General features: G+C 33.8%; 4 protein-coding genes across 4 annotated transcripts; 1 reads left to right on the top strand and 3 right to left on the bottom strand.

The window, feature by feature from the left end:
* Window positions 1-113: 113 nt before the first annotated feature.
* Window positions 114-14,772, bottom strand: LOC149737609 (ARF GTPase-activating protein GIT2-like). Its single transcript, XM_089874537.1, has 17 exons — window positions 14,563-14,772; window positions 14,275-14,363; window positions 13,197-13,354; window positions 12,746-12,923; window positions 11,851-12,076; window positions 11,466-11,548; window positions 10,318-10,490; window positions 9,232-9,332; window positions 8,362-8,469; window positions 7,613-7,734; window positions 6,296-6,497; window positions 5,517-5,641; window positions 5,024-5,181; window positions 4,720-4,870; window positions 1,934-2,053; window positions 1,278-1,394; window positions 114-920 (listed from the first exon to the last, which is right to left on the bottom strand). The coding sequence occupies exons 1-17, from the start codon at window positions 14,618-14,620 to the stop codon at window positions 807-809; spliced, it is 2,283 nt and encodes a 760-aa protein (XP_089730663.1). The 5' UTR covers window positions 14,621-14,772; the 3' UTR covers window positions 114-806.
* A 325-nt stretch (window positions 14,773-15,097) lies between these two features.
* LOC149737608 (NAD(P)H-hydrate epimerase-like) lies at window positions 15,098-16,556 on the top strand. The gene has a single exon (XM_089874555.1). It carries the CDS (start codon window positions 15,534-15,536, stop codon window positions 16,395-16,397), a length of 864 nt encoding a protein of 287 aa, XP_089730681.1. The 5' UTR covers window positions 15,098-15,533; the 3' UTR covers window positions 16,398-16,556.
* LOC149737607 (ATP-dependent DNA helicase PIF1-like) lies at window positions 16,397-18,754 on the bottom strand. The gene has a single exon (XM_089874541.1). The coding sequence runs from the start codon at window positions 18,521-18,523 to the stop codon at window positions 16,673-16,675; it is 1,851 nt and encodes a 616-aa protein (XP_089730667.1). The 5' UTR covers window positions 18,524-18,754; the 3' UTR covers window positions 16,397-16,672.
* Window positions 18,755-19,927: 1,173 nt separating this feature from the next.
* Window positions 19,928-24,806, bottom strand: LOC149737606 (protein disulfide-isomerase A3-like). Its single transcript, XM_089874542.1, has 10 exons — window positions 24,543-24,806; window positions 24,028-24,115; window positions 23,364-23,481; window positions 23,145-23,255; window positions 22,596-22,830; window positions 22,114-22,239; window positions 21,506-21,673; window positions 21,050-21,281; window positions 20,483-20,620; window positions 19,928-20,209 (listed from the first exon to the last, which is right to left on the bottom strand). Exons 1-10 carry the CDS (start codon window positions 24,683-24,685, stop codon window positions 20,138-20,140), a joined length of 1,431 nt encoding a protein of 476 aa, XP_089730668.1. The 5' UTR covers window positions 24,686-24,806; the 3' UTR covers window positions 19,928-20,137.
* Between the last annotated feature and the right edge of the window lie 254 nt (window positions 24,807-25,060).

Raw genomic sequence — 25,060 nt, 5'->3', positions numbered from 1 at the left:
GGTTATACCACAGTCTTAATCTGGTTAAAAATTGGCGGCAACTTGCCCAATACTAAACAATGGGTAGTTCTACTTTGATGTTCCACGGCTTCGGTTTAGACCAGAGCGACAAATTTGCTTGAATTGTGTTTATTTATCGCTATGTAGCGAACATGATACAAGTATGACAGAAAAATGGAAATATTTAAGCACAAAACCACAAAATTAACAACAGTAGGACTTTTAAAAGGTCATCAATTCAACATTGAAATCGCACCAAAAGTTTGGCGATGTTTGTTTCGAAGTGGCATTACTCAGCATGATACTACCATATGCACCAAGCTTACACTACAACATATACTTCTACCAATTGCAGAAACAGCATGACATGAAACTAATGGTTGATATTTCTTTACACAGAATAAGATGCTTGGATATACATTCTTCAAAGTACAAACCCAAATACTGTTCAAAAATAATTCAAAAAATTAAAAATAAATCAAAAAATAAAAGACAAGTTATTTTTTTAATAGATTGTTAACTGAAGTAATGATCACTGTTTACCAAGTAATTAATAGATGATTTCATTATTAAAAGAATGCAATTTTAAACAGATTTGCAATGGGACTGGGTTCGCGTAAGCACCGAATTAATGTTTGTTTTTTATGATGTGTAAAGTGTATAGATTTCGTGCATGACAGAAAGAAGATGATTGACAGGAAACAAAGAGACAATAACATCTGAATTCTGATTATATCGTCATAATTGCGAAACTACTTTTCGATGAACACCAAACAGTGAGAAATTTCAAATTTTGTATCGACCAATCAAGAAGAAGAATCTTGTGAGGTTTCCAGTGATTGGAGCTTGGTTATCATGGTAACAAGCTCTTTCTCAGCTTTAGCAATGTCATACGCATTCTTTATTATTTCCTCAGTTACCTAGAAATGAATGCCAGAAGTTTTACAAAACAAGTGAAATATGCCTGGTTGCAACAGTTTATACACTGCTGTTAAATACCATTGTATGGTAGGCCAACTTCAGTTATTTTAACACAGATGTCCTATGCTATTTACTTCATGCCTCCTAAGTTACACATACACCAACAATAGTGTTGGCATCAGTTCTTAAATCCTTAAGTTTCTGGTTACTTGACATGCAATCTAATCTAACCATTTTTTCGACATTGCACCTAATTTAAAATTTGAACAATAATTTTCAAGAAAACCCTAAAATAAGCAGTAAATCATTGATTTTTCTCAAAATACCAATACATTCTCTTAAAGTTGTTGTCCCACCTGTTTAGCATTAAATGCGATTCCTTGTTCTGCCACTTCTTTGCAACGATTGCGTAATTTTTCGGCCCCTCCACCCAGTTTAATTATCACATTTTTCATGTCAGGATCATTCAGGTCCTAAGTTAACAAGCGTTGTTATTAATAAACTATAAATAAACATTGTTTTTGTAACTTAAGTTCATAAAAGTTAACAAGCTTTGTTCAATTATGGTTACACATGAAAAATTGAACAAATTTTGCTTCATTTCATAATTTTAAAGCCGTATACATAAGTTAACAAGCAATATTATATCTAAAAAATGAATAAATTTTGTTTCTGTAAATAAAATCCCTTTCATTATAAAAGTATTATTATGTAGACAAATGTTAAAACACATTGCTGGGATATAAATAACTGTAATAAATTCCACAAATCTGGGCCTAAGCTAGTACTCATAAAGTTTGACTCATACATAATAACACATTTAGAAGCCAGTGCTATGAAATGCATAACAAAAATCAGGTACAAACGGGTTGTATAATAAAAAAGATATATATTTCAGCAAAATGGCATAATCTAGGGTGCTTATATTTTAATTCAGTAATAATGCAAACAATTTTAATGGGATTTAGGTACAATATTAACCCAATGTATGTTATAAACAAAGTTGACTAACCTCTGGGAACAAAGCAACAATTTCTTGAACTACAGTGAGAATATTCTCAGCACACACAGGGTAGCTTTCACTTTTGCCTTTCTGTGCGGCTTGTAACAGACTAGATATGTTCCTTGTTACCTGGGAAAAAGCGAAATTAACTAGTCTATACTGGATTTAGAAAATTGTAAGGGGACAAATAGATGGTTTAATAAGAAACCATGTGTTTTATAATAAGGGACACTGTAACTCTAGCCCAGGGGTTCCCAAACTTATGAAATCGCGGGCCAATATGTGAAATCATAATTATGCGACGGGCCGCCAAGCGAAGAAGGTTTTCCTCGCTATATTTGCGACGCGACGCGTATTGGCGAAAATGCGGTTATAACGAATACTGTTAGGTCAGGAAGTTTGACGAATATGCTGTTAATAAACAACGATTCTGGAATAGAATAAACTTCGTACTTGCAGAATAAAAGACAAAGTTTCACAGTTTTTTTTTTATTGAATCATGTCGTGAAAGCATGTTACCGATAGTTAAGAAATGAACGAATGAATGAACGAAAAACGAAAAGTAGGCTATTTATAGATCAATCATGCTTTTTACTTTTGACTTGTGCAGTTGGGATTTCTGTGAAATTATTTTTGTAAAACGAGGTTTCAATTTTGTACAATTAATTCTTAGCACAGCCCTCTGTTAATCTGGTACGAAGTTTTGATTTGTTGATATTCATCACGGAAAACGTCTGCTCACAGAGGTACGTGGATCCAAACAAACAAGCCATTTCTTTGGCATGTGTCAATAGCACGGGATAAGTATCATTGTTCAAGTTTTGATAAAACGTCAACAGCTCTTCGCTTTTGAATTTATCTTTTGCTGTTGTATTTTCCTGCAACTCAATTAATTCAAACTGGAATTTGGTGGGCATTGTTTCTACCGCACATTGAAATGGGTTTCTAAATAATTGAAACTCTGTACTACGGCTTCGAAAGTCATCAAATCTTCTCGAAAATTCATCCAGTAGACGCGTGATTGTTTCGCTATACTTAGTGTTAAAAAATAAATGTCTTGCAGCAGGATTCTCATCTGCAAATTTCGTACACATTGAAAGATTCAAAATATTTTCGTCAAGCAACTGGGATCTAACCAGAACTAACTTTCGTTCTGTTGCTCGGACGTCATCGATCAAGCTTGAAGCCAATTTGCCTTTGCCCTGGAGTTTTAAGTTTAAAGAATTCATTATGGCAGTAATGTCGACCAAAAACGCCAAGTCGCAAAGCCATTCATTTTCTTGAAGTTCGGGGATATCGTAGTTTTTTTCCTTGCAAAATTCAAAGATTTCTTGGCGCAAATGAAAAAATCTGCTTAGTGTTGCTCCTGTACTCAGCCATCGGACCGCGGTGAAATAAACAACATCTTCATGCTCTGAGTTAAGGCTTTCCAAAAACGATTTAAACTGGCGATGATTAAGTCCTCTACTGCGAATAAAATTGACTGATTTAATTACGACATCCATGATATTTTTCATTTGGAGAACTTTCAAAACTAGAGCCTCCTGGTGAATGATGCAATGGTAAGTAATTAATTCTTTGTTTGTTATTTCATTAAACTTGGATTTTAGAAGTGCTACGCAACCTGATCTTTTCCCGACCATAGAAGGAGCACCATCAGTAGTGACTCCCACTAGTTTATTCCAGTCAACGTTATGATGACAAAAGGCACTGCAAATAGCATCAAAGATATCGACACCACGAGTTTGCCCTTTTAAGCTTTGCAAAGACAACAATTCTTCGTGAACTTCAAATTTGTCTGTAATTCCGCGAATGAATATAAGTAGCTGTGCCGTATCGCTCAAGTCGGTGCTCTCATCCAATGCAATAGAAAAATGAGTAAAATTTTCGAGTAATTCATTCATTTGTAAATCAATATCATTACCAATATCTTCAATGCGCCGAGTTACTGTGTTGTTGGAAAGACTAATGTTCGCAAATTTACTTCTCTGTTCCGGACAAAGCAGCTTTACAACTTGAAGCATGCAGTCCCGTACAAACTCACCCTCGATAAAAGGGCGATTTCTTCGAGCAATATTATATGAAACAACATAACTGGCCATTACTGTCGCTTCACTTTCACTTGACATTTTCTTAAACATGTTTTTTTGACTTTTATAAGATGTTTCGAGTGATTTATATTTAGCAATCCTATCATCACCAACCAAATGTTTAAATTTTTCCAAATGCTTTGTTTCATAATGTCGTTTTAAGTTGTATTCTTTTAATACAGGAATAGCCTGCTTGCATACTAGGCATATGCATGCCTGGTCTTTTTGTACAAAGAAGTACGAATGTTGCCACTTTTCTAAAAACTGTCTGTTTTCACTCACTAGTTTTCGCTTCTTTTCGGCCATTTTTACAACGCGGTATAACCCATGTAAAACTCCTACCAGAGTAACGAGCGTGAAAGGTTGGTTGATGCTGTGACGGTCATAACTATTCTTGTGACGTAACAAAGGCAATGTAGATTATCAGATAAATTAATAAAATGATTTTAGAAGATTTTTTAAAGTAATACGTGCATTAGTGATCGTATCTACGTATATAAATCGGTAATTTTTTAAAGTCCTCTGCGGGCCATTTATTTTGCTCCCGTGGGACGCAGATGGCCCGCGGGCCGCCGTTTGGGAACCCCTGCTCTAGCCCCAATCACCATTATGTAATAAATTATTTACTGCTAATTTCCTAAGTGTTGCAATATTCTACACCAATACAAAAATCCTTTAGGATCTGTAACTTAGAAAATCTGTCACCGTTTCAGTTTTCCTAATAACTTCATCGTAACGTTGCAAATGTTCGGGTTTATGAGGCGTCCCTTCAACTTGTGCGGACGGGGATTCGGATTTCTCCGTTGCATGATTGTTGTTTTCGTTGATGTTTACATTTTGATCAACTGATGTATTCCTGATGCATTAAGAGGGTATTATTATTATTTAAAAGTTAAAAACTAAAATCCCGCCATTTTTATATATATTCATAGGATTCAAACAAAAAACATTCACTACAATTTTTCAGAATTTTCTAGACCTAAGAAAGAAATTTAAAATTATTTTTTACTTTTTATCCGTAGTTGCTTCCATAGAAGCGGGACTTGTTCTCTTTGACCCAGACTGCTCAGTACTGCCCCCTGGTGGACCTGAGTTATCATAATCACTCCCAACGCTGTTGTGAGGACTTTGATCACGAAGACGATGAGGTTTCTTCATGGAATCATCCTGTGGTAGAAACACAAGATACAATGCTTATGATTCTGGTACCATTGCCGGTATGGTTAATGCACAAAGTAACTATGCACTTTTATATTTATTAACATACATGATTACATGTTTTCAGTACAGAATCCAGGAGGTAAATAGGAATGACAATTATAAATGATGTTGAAAGTGACCCCCGTTAGCATCAATACAGACTTGGGCTCTTCTTATTTTGTTTTTAAACACATCAATCAGAAATTTAAAAATTATTAGAACACTGCACAGTGAATTTCTGAACACCCAGTATTGGGTGAATCGGTAAACAAAAATGAATTTTTAATATTTGACCAACTAACCACAGTTTTATCTTTGGTTGAAGTAACGAACTCAGGTTCAGGTTTAGCATGAGAGCCACCTAGTGTCTCGTGGATCGTCTGTCGACGTTGGCTTCCACTTGATGCTAACGATGACTGGCTACCAACTGTACAGGTATAAAGAAAGGTTAAAATGAGAATAAACTTAAAAAATTGGAAAAAACATTAAATTTTATTAATAATACACTGCTGTTGTTTTTACCAGCTTCCGTACATTATGTTTATATTAAAAAAATCTAATATACATAAAATGCAGTAAAAATAACATCCTTCAAAACAGGTAACTTCATTTATTGTGTTCCATACTGAATACTTGTATCTCAATCAGCAGTTTACACATGTCACCCCCGTTTCAAAAACTAGTGTGACATCATGACATGCCACCCCAGGTATCCGTAATGTTACGGCTATGGATATGAATACATTTGGTTTGTACATGTATGTAACTCATTTAAGCTCACGTTGCGGGGCAACAACAGTAGCACATTGTTTAGTTTCATATGGTTATTTATGGATATACATACTGATACACGAAACATTGTGTTATAAAATGAGGTGGGTCATAACTAAAGGTAAAAGAAAAAAAATATTCATATAAACAGTAATGCAAAGACGTGATTGTAGCACATTGTTTAGTTTCATTTGGTTGGATATATATACATACATGAAACATTATGGTATAAAATGGGAAGGTTATAATTAAAGAAGAAAATTATCCATATATAAACAGTTATGCAAAGACTTTAAAAAGTTAAACATACATGAATCGTTGTGATTGTAAGACGAGGTGGGTCGGGTGATGCTGTTAGCGCTTCCACTCCTGGGGCTAATGGTGGAAGATGGGGTGAAGGGGGGTTTGCTGTTGGGGGCTGTGTTAGGGGTGGGACGGAATGCGGAAGTATATTGGCCTGGCTGCGGCTTTTGTTTTAACAGTTCATAATTTTGCTTGGCAAGGTTTGTGACCTGTGAGGTAGGGTATTGGTTAGTTTAATGTGGTACCAAATTATCAATATACAACAAATAATTTTGATACAGTATGTTGTTTATGTTTGTTTTAAAACAACATTTCAGTTGTATTATTTTATTTAACCTATTTAACAAAATTAGGTGTTTTACTTATATAATATATATATTTTGTCACAGAAACCTTAGTTGAAGAATCTATCAAACTAATAGTGGGCATATGCTGCATACACACACAGTTTTAGTTTTGCTTTGTTGCATACAACGTTATTATTCAAGTTGGGTTTTGATTGATTCATATAAAGTGACCGAATAAGATATTTTGACATATTTAAATCCACCATTATGTAACATAACATCGCTAAAAGCATTCTTAGATAACAAGGAAACAGGACTTGATTTAACTTGACAGGAAACATTGAAACAGTTCATGAAACTAACACGGAAGTACGTGTCATACAGTAGCGGACATCAGAGGGAACATGGCAGGTGGTTATCCCCAAATAATTTTATTTTAAATTATCAAAAAATATTTTTTATAATTATATATTTTATTATATATATATATATACCCTTTTTTTATTAAAACTTAACTATTTTAATGCATTGAAAACGCAGTAATGATGATCAGTTCTTTGTTTAAGAAGGTTTGGTCAATTCAAATTATACTACACTAAAATATACCAATATAAAATGCGCTACCAAATAAAACAATTGAATATAGTCAGGGTAGGGTTTCCAAGCAACAATGTTAAACACCATTGCCAAGATATTCAGTCATAAATCATATGTAGTTTGTGGACATTAAACATACATAAGTGTCCATATACCATTAGAAAAACTCTTTACTAATTTTTAAATAATTACCAAGTACATGCTTAACTTGTTCATAAAATTTAGATCTCGGGCAATACACTTGTTTGTATAGACACCTAAACAGCGAGGTCAAGCTGCTTTAAGGGGTCGAAGGTGCTAAAAAATGTGATGTCACACCTGTTTCAAATGTTGGTGTAACATCTGACATGTCACTCGACCCCCCTTAATTGTATGCCTATCATTACGCTGCATATTTTGCTGACCAGCAGATTTTATATAAAGACACCAAATAACTTAACCTTTGTAGAAAGGTCTCTGTTTAATTCCATTAACTTTGTCACCGTCTCTTCTTTCTCTTGTAGTTTCTGTTTTACTTTAAGAAACTCTGACAGTGGAATGCTCACTTGTTGGTTGCCACGAACTGTAACGAAAAATTGTTTAAAATATAAAATGAAAGTAATGTTATACTATATAACTTTGCGTTGTGTTGTTATATTTCCTTTTATTCGTTTTAAGTAAAACCATTTAATATAAAATATTCAATAAATGTCATAAACATTGGCAGAAGATAATCATTGTTCTATGGACAATAACGCTTCAATAACTAAGTAAAATATTTGATAATACCTTCTTAGCACTGGGTTATTTTAATAAAAGAGACAGCGAAAATATTCATTTGACAAATACTAAATAGCTTGATCGTCAATATAGACATGCGGTTCTTAACCTTGGTTTAAACAAACTTAGAGGTTCAAAGGCCATGTGCTGGCTTATTATTTAAAGCCATTACTAAGCAAAAAACATATTGCATTAGGCCTATTCTATGCAATACATAACATCAGCTAAAATGTGTAAAATAATGTTTAATATTCAGAGCTCAACTTTTAAAAAGATTATTAAACCGCTGCATGTGACTATACATTAATTTCAAACTTTTAAATACACATATGTGGAGGCCTGCCCACCATGCCATCCCAGGTTTGGCGCCTAATACAGTGTGTAGCATTGTAGATATTTGTCAAAAATAACTTGGCAAAATGTCACCAACCTGCAGAGTTTTCAATAGATTGATAATCCAAGTTACCATCAGGAGGAAGATCATATATCGGGTCTTCGCTGCTTAAGGATCGTTGTAACAAATTATTGTTGCTTCCATCTGAGAGGAATTGTAATACAAACAATTTTATAACAACAATTTGTTTTAAACAATTATTTTGAGTTTTAAACTTTTTAGACAAAGGTGTGTGTCAGTGTGTGGTAAAAAAGTATTTTTGTTAAACCGAAACAATTGATTAAAACTAAAGACAATTGTGTCATATATATATATATAATATATATATGTGATACTGATATTATAGTTGTATTGAAACTGACCAAAAATCACTGCTTAGTGCTTATTATCTATATCACAATAGTATATACAATACTAAACTAAAACATATGTATAATATAGACAAAGGGATATTGTTACATCATGTGGCAAGAGCAAATTAACTAAGCCAGCTAACATATAAGTGCTTCAGATACATGTTAAATGACATCTGCTGCACTGTTTGTGGCAGATGTTTTTCGATTTTGCAAACTATGGTCCAACTAACTTTGCTATAACTTATACAGTAATGTTGGGTAAGATGGATATTGTTGGAACATAATTACCTATATTTCAGAAATGTGTTTTTAGCAATTAACAACTCTCTTTTTGAGTTGTAAGGATATGATTATATAATTCTGTAAACTTTGTTTACTACCAAATGGGACGTGAAAAGATAATGAAAACAAGAACCAGCTTACTCCAGCCTACTACACTAAATTATATATTACCGTGTAACTATTTTATTGGTTCACAAGAAACACAGACAGCACAAACTTATGTTAACACTACCATGTTCTTTAAAATAGTTAAAAATAAATAGATTACCATATAAGGATTGTCTTCGAATAATGTCACACAAGATGTCAGTAATGAGAACGAAGAATTCTTGCTGAGTAAACCTCGCAAGCTTTTGTCGACCTTGATTCCTGGAAGTTCGTAGAAAGGTTTCAACTATTCATTTAGTTTAATTCACTTTTTCTGTTTTTTTTTAGTATTTTAAAACAAGATTGAAAAAAGAATATAAATGTATTCGTTATAAATATATTTGTTTCGTTAGTTTTACCAATATTGTCTTACACAATAATATATGCTCTTACAGTAAGTCAATTGCATTATTTATTATGTTTTACAGCACTTGACAGTTATGATATAAAACTCATGCTTATAAAGCTCAAAATATTACAAAAAATATTTTCTTTGATTCAAAAATTAGTTTAATATAAATCATATACATTTAGACTACTTGAAAATTACTAGAACTGTAAGAAAGTTTGGAAAACGTTTATATATCCAATCATCTTTTGGACTGTTAACTGTATAGAATAGAATCCCTAAAGGAGGGCCTATCTATCAGCATATGTGCGTGTAGGTTGTCATATATATGAACTATATAAGTTTATATTTGGCTGGCTATACAGGATATGAATACATAACCACCAGACAGGAACTAAAAAGATGAAACAATCTTCAAAGTCTATATTTGTTCTCCCAAGTGCCAACATATATGGTGTTGATTAAAATAAACATTAAGTGAATATTGGGGTAAAATATTGAACATGACAGAGAACTAAAAGTTAAAACCTAATTAACAAATGAAATGTTGCTGACAGGTATAATAGAAAGTTAAAAACTTTATTAAAATTTCCTAGGTAATTAATTTTTAATATCTTTTTTAGGCTTTCTTTATTTAATAAATTATTGTACATTTGAGGTTAAGTTATATTGATTCAGTGTTGGGTATTAAGCAATTAGATCTATGTACATATATTTTATTTAAATTTGACCAAAAGATTTCAATAACTTCTTTCAAAACCAAGTTTGTCAAATTTTGAAATTTAAATAAAAAAATACACAGAGTACATTTTTCCAAGATTGTCAAATTGAAACTTTATGCCACTAGAACCCAGTTACCTGGTAGTTGAGTATTCTGGGTTAACAGTAAGGAAAGGTACAGCTACATGGTCTGCAGTAGGAGCTACTTTACCACCAGATTGTTTATGTTGTTGCCAGATCAACTCAGTTTCACGGCGGTCCACTTCATCATAAACATCCATTGCAAGTTCTTCAAATATCTGGTTGCTTAGCTACAGAGTGGAGATGAGGATGTTGTTATTGTTTTCAGTTTATTTGTTGGGCATGTTAGTAGTGGTCTTATAGATCTTTTTTGTTGTTGAGAATTTGTTGTTGCTGTTATTTGCAACATGATTATGGTATTATTGTTGTTTTGTGTATGTTTTACTTGTTGGGGATATTAGTGGCCTTGGCTTATAGAGCTTTTTTGTTAACCTAGTGCTGTTGTTTTCTATATTCAATATACTTTTCTGCATATCTTAATTACGTCCCTTGTTTAAGTTAATGTCTTTTTTTGTTTTGATAATAAAAAAGTTGGTGTTCATCTGATTTTTGTTCTATATGTGATAAATAAAAATTGAAATGTCTGGGCATTAATATACAATAGCATCAATACAGTTTCTCTTTTATCTCGCTCTAGGTAAACATAAAGATTCCTAAATATGGGAGAATATACATTTTAGAAAAACAGAACTTATTTGTTATTTTGCAATCAATAATTGATATGAAATGAAAATTGTATTGCTTTTTAACAATTTTTGCAACTATTAAAAAATGACAACCATAGCAGTAATTCATCAGGTAGTTGCAATCTCATTTTTTATTATATGTTTTCCAATGGTAAGTCACTAAGTTGCAAATAATTCACACTGTAGTATGATGTATGCATTTATGTGAAAACCATACACAGTGTCACCATTCAAGTGCGAATAGCATGTAATAAAATATACAATTGCTGACTTGGCTTATATAGTGTTTGCCTTTGAATAAGACTTATAAAAGGGTGCAGAAAATTTGATTTTTTAATTTGATATTTTAATATCTATTGACCTATATTATGTAGTGACACCTATTTGCCAAAAATCATAAAAAAAAATCTTGAAAACAAATGTCCTCACACTACACTTCTTACACATGTTAATGCTATAATAAATATAAAACAACTCTACAGTCTCTACTCCAAATAAAGTTTGAATTTATCAACTTACAGCTTGTAGGCGTTTTCTCCCATCTAAACCAACCCCATTGTCTCTTACTTTGGGCATGGCGTAATGATTACGGGTTTTATGATCTGTAATTATGACTCATTTTATTGGTGATGATGTCATACAATGTATTGTTACACGACAAGACAGACAACAGTGATGATTGAACTTGTGAATAAGTGGACACCAAGCACAAGGACTTTTATAGCTCTCTCTTTATAGTTTATACAAACACAGAGCGTTATTTGTACAGTTCAAATTGCAAAGTGGGAATAATAATTCATTAACAATAAAAAATTTACATGTAACCTCTTTAAAATTCCTTTACAATTTTATAGCAGAAATTACCTATTAAAATCTCAATACAGACTATTATGACATCACATACCTGGTTTTAATCCCCAAACAAAGTAGGATAGTCGGTCAGATAATTCATATTGAAGCTCAACAAGTCTGTCTGCAAGTTCAGTATGTCCTTCATTCCTTGCAAGATCTTCAGGTGGTAAACGATTGGAATCAAGGGCTGCTGGGTCGGCCCCATATGTAACCAGCAACTCACACTGTAAAGATTGGCCAGCTTTTGCAGCCACATGTAATGGGGTGTTGCCACGATCCTATATTGTAAAGATACGTTGAGTTTATGCGACCTATCTTTTAGAAAACCAGGGAGCCCCTTAAGTTATTTGTTATTACCTTAGTTTGGTGTGTTATGAGCCATTAACCTATTACTATGTGTAGTACCTAGATTATTCTCATAGGGTTTCATAGCCTACTTCAGGGCATGTATGCTCTGCATACATATTTTAGGCGCTTATGGTTAAGTTTACTTTTAAATGCTGATCATGCAATATGAGATCTTGAGATTGACTAATATGACATTACATTACATCTACATATAGGATTATATTTTATGTGAAATATAACTGACAAAGTAATATACAACTACACTATACAAAAGTGTAAGAAATATTTTATAATATGCAACATATAGAACATGATGTGCATATTATTTATGAAACCTGCTGTATACAGTAACAGCTTGATGAATAATGCATAACTACTGCATGACACTTCTTTTCTTCAAGTAAATATATTATTTCACTCGAATTATATCACTGTACATGCATAATGCAAACATATAATACTTAAATGTAATATATTATTAAACCATGAAACAAACCTGTATATGGAGGGAGCAAAAGTGCATGTTTTTTGTTTACAAGGGCAAAATAAAATAGCTTTGTTTCAGTAAATACATCACATATAAGAAACAATAAACATACCATGTGGAAATAATTGGCTTGAGCTCCTAGGGATAACAGACGGAGACTTGTGTCAAGATTGGCCGTCCTTACACTTGAATGCAGCTGTTTTCCTAGGTCATCATCATCCCTACGTGGTGGACGATGGACATACGCCAGTTGCTCGTATTTGGCACGAATGAATTCATTCTTTGTAGGACTGAGATAAAGGGGAGTATTTTAAGCAGTTGGCCTGATCAAAAGGTGACAAGGTGTTACTAAACTTTTATATTACGTCAGGTTTTCAATTTGTTTTGTGACACATCGTAATGTTTATACATAATAGCAATTTTTTTAAACTACTTTACACATAAATTTTTTTGTAATGGTAGTAAAGAAACTAATTTAATTAAAATGGTATAAAAAAAACTTTTTAAATCTTTGTAATCGCAGTTAACCAAACCACAGTTTTAACATATAATAGGCTACTCACTGGACTGAGTCAGATGGATTTGGTTTTCTCTTTCCACTTCTCATTTGTGCTGGGTCAAGCAATGAATGTTCCCATATTGAATTAGAACCAACCATTGCTAGTTGGTGAACCATATTTTGTTGGTTTGGATGCCAAGTACTTCTGTGCAGATGCTTAACCTGTGGGAGAAGTTTAATATTACAGTCCAAGCACTATGTTTATCCAAGCATTATTTTGTTGGGTACAGAGACTTTTTACAATGGGAACTGCAAAAGTAAACAAAGACAAAAAGCATGTTGATTATCAAACAAACTCTGGACGACCACATATTTTGTCAAATATTCTCTTGCATCATTGACATTATTGTCTGTCAAACAGTCTAAATTATAAGGATATAAAACTGTCAAATCAATCACAGACAAACCGCATTTAATTATGTTAATTAAGTCTACATTCAGTTTTGCAAGATTATAATTTTAGATTATATATATGTATATATGAATATATGATAAAGCAAGCTTTATCCTGGACAACCCTAATGCATTATGCAATCACAAACATCATAATTAGGAACAACACTTTCTTGCAAATACTTTAATAATCTACTCCATTTTATGCTTCTATACTGTTATGAATTGTTATTTATGACCATTAATATATTTTATTTAGTTTTGTTGGAGTGGTATTCTTGACTATAGTTAGTGGGTTATTATCGCTATGCTGACTAATTTAGTAGCTGTATATTCATGTTTAGTCCCCGGTTAAATTCTGTGCATGACTTATTACAGAAGTTGGGCGGTATAAATTGTTTTATTCGAGTGACTAAAAAGAAAAATCTAAATTAGGAAACAAACAGTTTGGTTGGTAGATAATAATACCAGTCCTTAATGTGGTTATGGAAAAAAACAATAAAAGAAATACTACATATAAACTACTACATAAGAGCTAAATTGAATATTTTAAGGACTTATTTTATACAATTATAATTAGTAGTTATGCTGTATGCCGCAGTAATGGAAAAATCAAAGGTATATAAAGGATTTTTATCATTTAGTAATGCACTGTGGCAATGGGGGAAATCAAAGGAAATTCTACGAACCTGTGAAACATGTCTCCCAAGGTTTCTATGGATACCAGCACAATCATTACACATGTAAACCCCACGATTAACTGAGGCCCAAACTGGATCTGTGAATAAAGTTTGTTTGAAAACCTGAGTTACACGTATGTTTTATTTTAAAACAATATTATGTGTTTCTTTGGAGCGTTTTTGAAATGTACAACAAAAAAACACTTTCAAAAAATGAATTAAAAAAAAATACAATAAATACATATACTAACATATAAAAAGATTATCTAGAATCATGAAATCTTTAATTTAACTCACCAGGAGCACTGCAATCTGCACATGTGTCCGCTGCCGTACGAAATTTCGGTTTCGACATTCTTCTTAAGAATTCATGTAATAATCACCAATTACAGCACCATAAGCAGATATAAACTACGATGACACTTCAAAGTTAATAATACTGAATAAATTAATACAATTTTATAACAAAGAACTTGTCTTTATTCGTTAGGCGACAAACAAAGTTTTGTTTCTTTTCCGGAAAGCAGTGTATCTCCTTTTTTGTCTTATCAAAGAATATTTAATTCTCAGTATGGAAGAGAGTTTGCCTAGTATGCCTACTACAGTTATTTTAATCTTTGGTTCGGTCATTTTAAACAGAAACATTATAAAAACAAATAATGCAATACATTTTTAATTTACCGTGTTAACTAAATACTTTTGAAATACAAATGAATATGACAGTTAATCGTTGTTTTTATACACTATAGTATACACTATAGCAGACAGCATAGGCGACAATGTGTTTAGATCAGGGACCAAGCGGTTAGCGTCTGGAAACAGTGATTGTGTCTTGCATTCGGAACTTGCCCAGCGCTGCAAATTACGCTTAATATTTTTTTTAATAGGCGAAGAGGTTGGTATTCTACGCCCAAGGATATTGGTTTTAATCTCTTTGCTTCGCCTTTGTACTTGCACTGCTAATAACAGGTTCCTGATGTGTGAAAGTTTACTTGGCTTTGTTTATTTTGGGGTTTAATCTAAAAAATACAGTAAGAGGTTTATCAGCTCCCCGAAATCGGTTGTTTTAAATATCGTCATGCATGAAAGGGTAAAACGATACGCTGTTGTGATTTTCCATTTTGTTGTGTTTACATTTTCTACAAGACGGAAATATCGGATTGAACACGGTTGTGACGCAAAGAACATATATATATATTTACTTTGTTGTGGCGTACTTGCGTGTGCAAACTTCTATTGCATTTCGGGACAATATCGTTAAAACGTCGATGAATATTTGCAATCGTTATTGTGTGTATCGTTCCCTCATCAACACATTGCTAATCCGTGCTACAACCACTTCAAACTTAGGCCTTGCTTCACAAAACCAAACCGTTTGCAAGAGTACTGATTTTTCGCAACACTGCTATAGCACTATGTCTACTAAATTTCCCAAACTAAAGTTTCTAAACCAGCAAGAGGCAATAAACATTGACCAGGAACTATTTAATGAATACAAATTCAGTGTGGATCAGCTTATGGAAATCGCTGGTTTAAGTTGTGCTCACGTCGTAGCTAATGCATATCCTCTATCATCAGGAAGTGGAAAAGTGTTAATTATTTGTGGACCAGGTAACAATGGCGGTGACGGCTTGGTTTGTGCTCGCCATTTATCTTTATTTGGATACGAGCCACACATTCTCTATCCCAAACGACCCAAGAAACCTTTATTTGAAGCCTTGACAACTCAATGCGAGAAAATGGGATTGCATTTTCTCACTGAAATGCCATCTGCCAAAGATATCACATTAAATTACAGATGTGTTGTGGATGCTATATTTGGCTTTAGCTTTAACAGCAAATCAGGAATACGAGCACCTTTCGATGACATCATTGCAACACTTGTGATTCTGGATAACCATCCGATCTGTAGTGTTGATATTCCATCAGGTTGGGACGTGGAAGGTGATGTGAAAGGAAATTCCCTAAAACCTGACTGTTTGATATCCTTAACAGCCCCAAAACTTTGTGCGAAACAATTCAAAGGAACTTTTCATTATATTGGGGGCAGATTTGTACCCAAAGCACTTGCTGAAAAGTATCAGCTCAATTTACCCGATTATCCTGGTACAGATAGTATTTTGAGACTATGAAAACTTACAACACTTTATTTGCATTTTGTGATCTGTGTAACATTATTTTGTTATTGCATACAGTGCATTCATCATGTTCCTGAAAATGCTTATGTATATCATTGCTACAAATAGTACACATAACAAGATAGAACTGTCAATAAAATACCATGATTCCAATGCAATGATCATTAAAATATTGGACAGCACATTTCAATTTCACAACATTAAAATAAACCTACTGGGCAGGCCATACAGATTGATCTAAATGCTGATAGAATTTAGCACAGTTAACATTACTCTGCAATACCGGTTGTGACATTATAGTATATAGCATGCTGTTCCTGTCGAATTCTGCGATAAAACCTGAGAACATGAACATTGGATCTCACACAGGAAGCTTGAAAATCTAAAACCCGCAGCCCTTCCAGATTTCTGGCTCTTGATAGTGCAACATAAGCTTGGCCACATTCAAACACACGAGATAATGACATCTCAACACAATCTAATGACATTCCTTGACTTTTGTGGATTGAAATTGCCCAAGCAAGCTTTAAAGGAATTTGCTTACGAACTACAATTAGATCACACACAACTTTTACAGTCCAGCATTCTAACTTAATAGTATGTTCATCACCATTTAGAAATCGAACAATTGGCAATGGTTGTTCTGATTTTGTAAATCCTGTTACAATTCCCCTCGCACCGTTAACCATCCCTTTACCAACGTTTAAGTTTTTATTCAGCATAACTTGAGCTCCTTTCTTTAGTGTTATTATCTTAGTATCAGGCAGCATCTTATCTATAATATCTGTGAAAGCAGTTGTACTATCTTGGGCTTCGTACACAATTCGGTCACTTGGCAGTTTTTCCAGTTGACTTTTATTACATAACTGCACATTTTCCTTATGTGTACAAAGTTGTGTCGCTAAAATTCCATTGTTTTCTGTTTTGTTCAGTTTTGTTGCTTTCAATACCTCTTCAATTTTTGCAGTACATCTTCCAATTCGAATATCCTGAAGCATTTGAATAAACTTTGTGTCTGTCTGCCGATATACATGTTTTAACTCCCAACAAACATCCACACAAGGTTGCCAAGATTTACTTTGAAAACAAAGTTTGACCGTTTCCTTTCCTTTTGACACTGGAGGTAGTTGAAAAAAGTCTCCACATAAAATCAATTGAATTCCACCAAATGGGTCCATTGATCCTCGGACAGCTCTCGCAACTGCTTCAATTTTATCGAAGAAGTCACCACTGATCATTGATATTTCATCAATAATCAAATGTCGACATGCTTTCCACTGCTTTACAACAGCAGGTCTGCTTTTTGCTAATTGAATGCAGTTTTCAATAGAAGCACTACCACTCCCTATACCAGCAAATGAGTGAAGGGTCACCCCACCTATGTGACATGCTGCAACACCAGTGCTTGCTGTGACTGCTGTTTGTCCTGGTGGTAATATACCTACAATGTGACGAAGTAGAAATGATTTTCCAGTTCCAGCACTTCCTGTAAAGAAAAGATTTCTACCTTGCTTGACAAGGTTTATAACCTTTTTCTGATCACTGTTAAGATTTTCTGTCTTTAAAGTCAACATTGTCTTTTTAGGAGGTGGTCCTGCATTTTTCATGGTCTGATTGTTCGTTGTTAATTCTAGTTTCCTCTTACGGTTTGTTCCATCTGCAAGTTTAGATGTAGCAATGGTTTGTCGCATTTTGTTCACTGAGGCAATATCTCCCTCATTTAATGGACTTATCTCATTTATTTGTGATGTCATAAGCAACTTCTTCCTGTCAGTGATCTTGTTGTGTTGCTGCTTAAAACGAGTCATCTTTACGGACAAAACTTTAAAGAATTGTCGCAAGTTTTTTGGTGGACAATTTGATAAAAGGAAACTAACATTATGATTTGTAAGAGTAATGGATCCTTTTCCTTCCTTCATAAACTTGCAGTGAATTTGAATATCATACAGCACAAACTTCGTTTCTTTCTTTGAACGTGTAAGGAGCAACACAATTTCTTTTTGTTCATTTCTCCATAACGTGAGGTTTCCATTTTTGATCGTTTCTCGTTTTACCACATTTTTGCTACCACTTATACTTTCAACACAAATATTGCATGTAATACTTGTATTCTCAGACATTGCTAATACTTTTAAACCACTGAAATTTAAACAACAAAAATGGGTCGAATTTTAAAACAAAAAGTACGCAAGCCGATTCGTAGCGTAACTACCGTTCACTTACTGACACCGGTAACAGATATGATTACCTTATTACTGCAATAAAAAATGCGGTGCTAGTGAAGAGTTTTTCCCCTACCTTATTTGCTAACCACTAACCCCTATAACCACTAACTACTAGCCCCTATAACCACCTAACCATCAACACCTAGACCTAACCACTAACACTTTCCACCAGCCTATTCTGTAATGTACCGGAAGATTCTTTACTAGTGCAAAAAATGCAATAAAACAACAAAAGTAAACATTTATTTCTCGTAAATTAAACAGTTGCGACTTATTATCTTAAACGCAACTGAACACAAAACTCAGCCTGCTTCCTATAATGACGTCAGTGGACCTTTAAACATTTGAATTCGTGCGTAAATAGAAATCTTAAATTATAATAATCTTTGGCGGGAAACGGAAGCCATTTTGAGCAAAAAATAACGTGGTTGGAAATACTTTTTGACAGATTAAACCACGTTGGGTTAATTAAACCAAAGTTAATGTTGATTAAACAAAAGAAAACTATCACCTGAATATTACGTGCTGTTTAAAAATGTTAGCAAAAGAAAGAAAACGTTTATTAATATGGTTTACTGAAGGCAGTTCGACATAGGAAGATATAATACTTAAACGTTGTAAATCTTACTGTTGATTTCTTTTAAAAATTGAAGGATGGTAAACAGTTACGTTTTAACAGTTACAGAACCGCACCTCACAACTCCCATATAACATAACACGATCAGGATATACTTTAAATGTGGGTAACTCAGTCGTATATATTCTACTAGTGTAACATAAGGTGGTCCAAGCGCCCTGCTTTAACAGCCGATCGACTGTAAGACCTACTTACAATCTCACTGATCATATGAAACACTTTTACTTAAATGCGTGTGATCACTACACGCGTATAAAACTATGTTCATAAACATTACTAAAAAGTAGAAGTAGTTGTTAGGATCAATCAATAATTGCAGAAGAACTAGGGACGGCATTCGCAATTCTTGTTTAGTTGCTAGAAAGCAGAATCAAGCGCTCGTAGCCTCGTGAGACACATTGAATCAGCACTAAAAATGCGGAATAGAGAGTTTCACTGACGTGGTAAACATTGACAACCCGTTAGGATTGACGAAATTATTTTTTACCTGGAGCTTGCGGAAGTTCACCACACTACAGCTCTAGTTTAACTACTAAGCATGTGGAGCTAAACTACGCCAAACAAAAAGTATAAAAATTCAAAACCGAACGTCCTTCAAACCCATATTAAATGTGCTTTGCAAAAAAGTATAATACAGCTAAAAACCTTACAGAAACTCAAAGTTTAAACAATTTCCGGATTTATTGCGAGAATTGGAACACAAGAAATTTTTTCTGAAACTTTGATTTTTTTGCATGATAAACGTGTGTAGGCTGAACAACGCATCTCATAAACAATATCAGAGCATTCTACGGCTAATTCCTCATACAAGTTTGCTGTGTACATCGGAAGTGCTTCATATTACTGCAAATATTTACAACCAGCTATGAAGATTACAATTCAGATTTTCCCTTGGATGCATTTTCCTTCAAGTACTTGCTGAAGTCTGCAACCTCTCGACCACCCTGGAAACAAAGAAATTAGTATCTTATAACACCAAAGAGTGTAATATTAAATTGCACTAAGATGCTTCCAAAATGCCCCGAAACAAAGAAATGGGTAAAACTCGACTAAAATCTTTGTGTCAGGTTTACCTAAATTACCTTATTAAAAGTTTGTTATATTCAGTAAACCGTGTTTAAATTCTGCCACCCCTAACCCCGAATAACTTTTTATTTAAGAATTGTTTAAGTGCACAAAAGACATGGCATCCATTTTATTCATATATATCAACTTACTTGATATTTGACTGGATTCTGCTTATTTCCCTTGGGTGCAAAGTATATGGTTGGAAATCCGGATACTTGGAACTGAGATGGAGAATCATTGGCTGTTGCGTCAATCTTAGCAATCACAATGTCATTGTTGTCCTTCATCTGTGGACATATATGGTGATTAGTAATAACTCATGTTAGTTAGGGTAATAGGCAAACTTTAGCTTAAGTCATCTGACATGCTTCACTTTAGGATCTTATTCTTACCCATATAAAATACAATACATTTTTATTTATTTAAATGCATTTATATATTAGAATATAGAATACCTACCAAAACCCCTTAAAGTAGGCAAACTTCAGCTTAACATCTGACATGCTTCACTTTAGGATATTACCCATATAGAATACAATACATTTTTATTTATTTAAATGCATTCATATATTAGAATATAGAATACCTACCAAAACCCCTTAAAGTTTTATTTTCCATGCACCTTTCATTTTAGCAATCTTATTACAATTTACATCCAGATTTTAATTTTAAAACTCCCTATTTCAAAATGTGGTGTATGTTAGCTATATATTTACCTTTTCACCAAGTTCATTCCATTTTGGTTCCAGAGACTTGCAGTGTCCGCACCATGGAGCATAAAACTCAATCAAGACATCTTTGCTCTCGTCCATCACTATTTCATCGAATGTTTTCCCAGTTACCACGGTGACGGGGCCATCATTATCTGCTGGTGGTTCCTCAGATTTGATGAATGGACTCAATTCACCGTTTGTGTAAGAAGTAAGGAAGGCAACAAAGTTGTCCTTGCTGTTGAAATAAAAAGTTTTAGTTGGCAAGTTTTGTGCTAGGATTTTGAACTATCTTGAACTAGGAACTAAAAGAAGTGCTTAACATTTGTTAAATTATTTGCTATATTCTAAGATTTTAGGCAAATACTACACCTGGTACACATACGTAAGTATTCCATTTCAACCTCTTAATGTTGAAATGTTCCTAACAGCTAGCAGCATGTTATAATAATTCTAATTCACCTGAAAGCATTGGGCATCACATATTTTCTATCTTGTGCATCAACAATCACGACAACTGGTGAAACATCTTCAGGCAAACCACTTTCTGGCAACAAACCAACAATGCCATCTTTGTTAGCAATGCCAAAAGTGAGTTGTTCCTTGAATTCTTTTCCAAACTTTACCACACTGTTTTGAAAACAATTGTTAGTTAAGCATTTAAAACGGTTTGTCTTTGTTAAAAGTGTACGCACTACAAAGACAGAATTTGTTAGCACAAAAAATGTCAAAAAATACAGGTTTTCAAGAAAAGCAAAAAGCATCTCCGAATTGGTAGGAAAATGGGATAATTTAGGATTTCTTGGTTTTTAAAGATTGTTTCAAGTTATATTGCATACCGTTAGGACTACTAACTTGAGTATTATCAGTTAGCAGATTGTACTAAATTTAAAATGCCAAACTGTTACTCTGTCACCATATTGTCAATGATTGCGCATTAATATTAGTTGTTGCACTCTTAACAGCTAACTTAAATTACTGTTTGGAATAAAAGATTTTAAATTAAACGTCAACCAATCCACGTTTACACTTCTTACATTCCTAAATACAACCAGAGAATAAACACTGACCGGTTTCTCCAGTAGTTCGATCCTTTAATATTCTTCACATAATCAACATCTGAACCGGCGAGAATAACAAGTGGTTTCTTGAACTTGCCATAATTGTCGGTGGTAAGAAGTCCACAACGACCAAGACTGAATCAAATAAGAGTTTTTATGTAAACAGAATAAAAGCTAAGCGCACAGTTTTCATTATTTGAATCCCCAATTCATTATTTAAATACAATGAGTGCAAAAGATAATTAAATAGAATGTGAAGTGTTAAAATTGGCGCAGACAGGAGATTTAGGGTCTTCTGGTTTTAAAACTAAACAACCAAATACAAATATATATACCTAACTTTAAGACTATATATATATCCATTTATCTAGTTTGGATAATGGTTATTTTACCATTACGCCTAGATTTACAAAGAATACTAAAAAGAAATTGTATACTGTTTGCCATCTTCCCATTTTTTTAGACGACACCCTTAAACATGAAATACTTACGCATTTTCGTTGAGGAAAGTTCTATAACCATCAACGGTTGGTTCTCCTGCTATAACCATGGTTGATTCTTCAAACTTGTTGGCCATGGCTTGTGGTCGGTACATCTTAACGGTGTCTTTCTCACCAGCAGCGTCCATTACGTCATCACTGGTGGTGTATGCAAACTTGTAATCGTCACGAAGGGTTTTCGCAACATTTTCAAAAGCAGTTGCCTTAGCTTTATCAGTGAAGTAACCTGGATATTAGGAAATTAAATTATACAGAATTAGTATAGGGAAGATATATTGAATGTGTATATTTTGATAGGCAGACATGTTACAGGCATTTGAAAGAGCTTTAAAAGCAGTTTACCTAGATTTATCTATAAAATAACTTTAATTTTAAGAAATTCAATTTATACAAAATTAGTTTAACGAGTTTAAGATATTTTAATGTGCAAATTTTAATACACAAATGTACATCATTTTTCAGTACAACTTAGGTAGATTTATTTTCCGTTAGATTTTCAAAGAAGCCAAAATCTCTAAAAATGTAACAGCATTTACTTACCAACAACTACTACAGAACTAGATTTCTGCAAGAGCTTGTCGTGTGCTGCTGCTGTTTCAATGAGAACTGCAGCTGGTGAAGCAGCTTTCTGCATGTACTTTACAATCCCATCTAAAAAAATAGCAAGTTATGAATCCAATGAAGTTTTCATAATAAGACAACTAACATGATTTCAACATGCATGAATTCCCATAACCAAAATATCTAGTAAAACAATACCTGCTTGACGTGGACCATCGTAATCTTTGGACAGCTTGCCATCGGCAAATAATTTCAATGTTGGATAACCGCTCACTCCGAACTTAGAGCAAGTTGCCGTGTTCTCAGTACAATCAACCTAACACCAAAAACCAAATAACCATCTACAACTACTATGGCACCAAGTAATATACATATTGTGTGTTGGAAGGGGCAAAATACACCTTAATGAATAATGGTTGTATCTACTCTATGTATGAATGTATGGAAGTGCAATCAATCAATGAGAAAGCATTGTTCCCTTCACCCTGCGCACCAATACATTGTGTGATGTTTGAATAACAACCTGTCTTTCTGCTTCCTGTATATCTCGCATCTTTTTTGCCAAACCGATATAGATACATAGATGGGAAACCATTTATCCCGTGTTGTTTGCATAGTTGTGTGTTGGCGGCGCAGTCAACCTAATAGACCACCCACATGCACTTTCACACGATAACACCATTATGTCACCTGACTTTCGGGTGCCCTTATATGGATAACTTTTCCCGAAACGAAATATCTTTAGAGTTGGGTAACCAGTGATTTTCAATTTTTGGCACACCGCTTTATTCTCTATACAATTAACCTTCAGTATAGGGGTGTATGGTAAACAACTAGGATATGTTATTTAATATAAAGTTACCTTTCCAATTCTGATTGGTGGATCATTTCTCTTCAACTTGGTTGCGGCAATGTCATATTCAGGTGCAAGTTTTTTACAGTGGCCACACCTGTATTTGAACAGTTGATAGATAAATAAAAGGAAATAGGTGGCAGCCAGAACCAAAATCTTGTAGAGAATAAACCAAATTAAACCACTATTTGTTTTAAAAATGCTGTGCACCATCGCAAATTAATCAACTTGTACATTTATTTTTGGAATATTATCATTGTGGGGTGATGGACACAAACTGTCTGCCAATGGTTATTCAATGAAACAAGAACTATACATGAAGCACACACATTAAAAAGGACACTTGATTGTTGGTCTATAATTCTAACACGCTATAATAATTGGACAAATAAAAACGGACTTTCTTAGTTGTTTGGGCCAAAACACGAACGTAACTTTGTCAGTAAAAAATCAATTCAGATACATGGGATTCTAACGTGTCTGTGGTTAACTAAAACTAAGATATACAGAATAAAGACACTTACCACGGGGCGTAGAATTCCATAAGAATAATTGAATGTTTGACAATTTCAGCATCGAAGTTGCTGTCGGTTAAAACGAGGACATCATCAGCAGCGCTAACGATAGCAACACATAAGGCCGACAACGCAATAAATAAGTGCTTCATCTTGAAAGTATTGTACCAACGTACTAACAAAATTTAAGACAAACCGGTGTAATGATCAAACTGCTAATATACGACTACTAAGCTTGAAATCTTCAAACCTATTGACGTGGGTACGCACGTGACGTATTTGTGTCTTGCATGTTGGCCGTCTCTGATTGGAGGAAAATCACCGGTTGCGTGATCACTAGAGCATGAGAGATTTGTAAATGCGACGTGTATATAAAGTTCTTGGGAGCTACTGCTTACCCTGACTCAACTGAGTCGAAATTTCATGTTAACACAGCGGAAGGAGCTATGATGCACTATCTGTTTGTCATTAGGGGCGAATTGTTATGCAGCATATCTCAATTGGTCTCATTGACGTTATATTTCCTT

Source organism: Ciona robusta, chromosome 3 (genome assembly GCF_009617815.1).
Source record: "Ciona robusta chromosome 3, ASM961781v2".
NCBI classification, from domain to species: Eukaryota; Metazoa; Chordata; class Ascidiacea; order Phlebobranchia; family Cionidae; genus Ciona; species Ciona robusta.
Note: the sequence above shows the minus strand (reverse complement) of the source record. Positions and strands in the feature narration are given on the sequence as shown.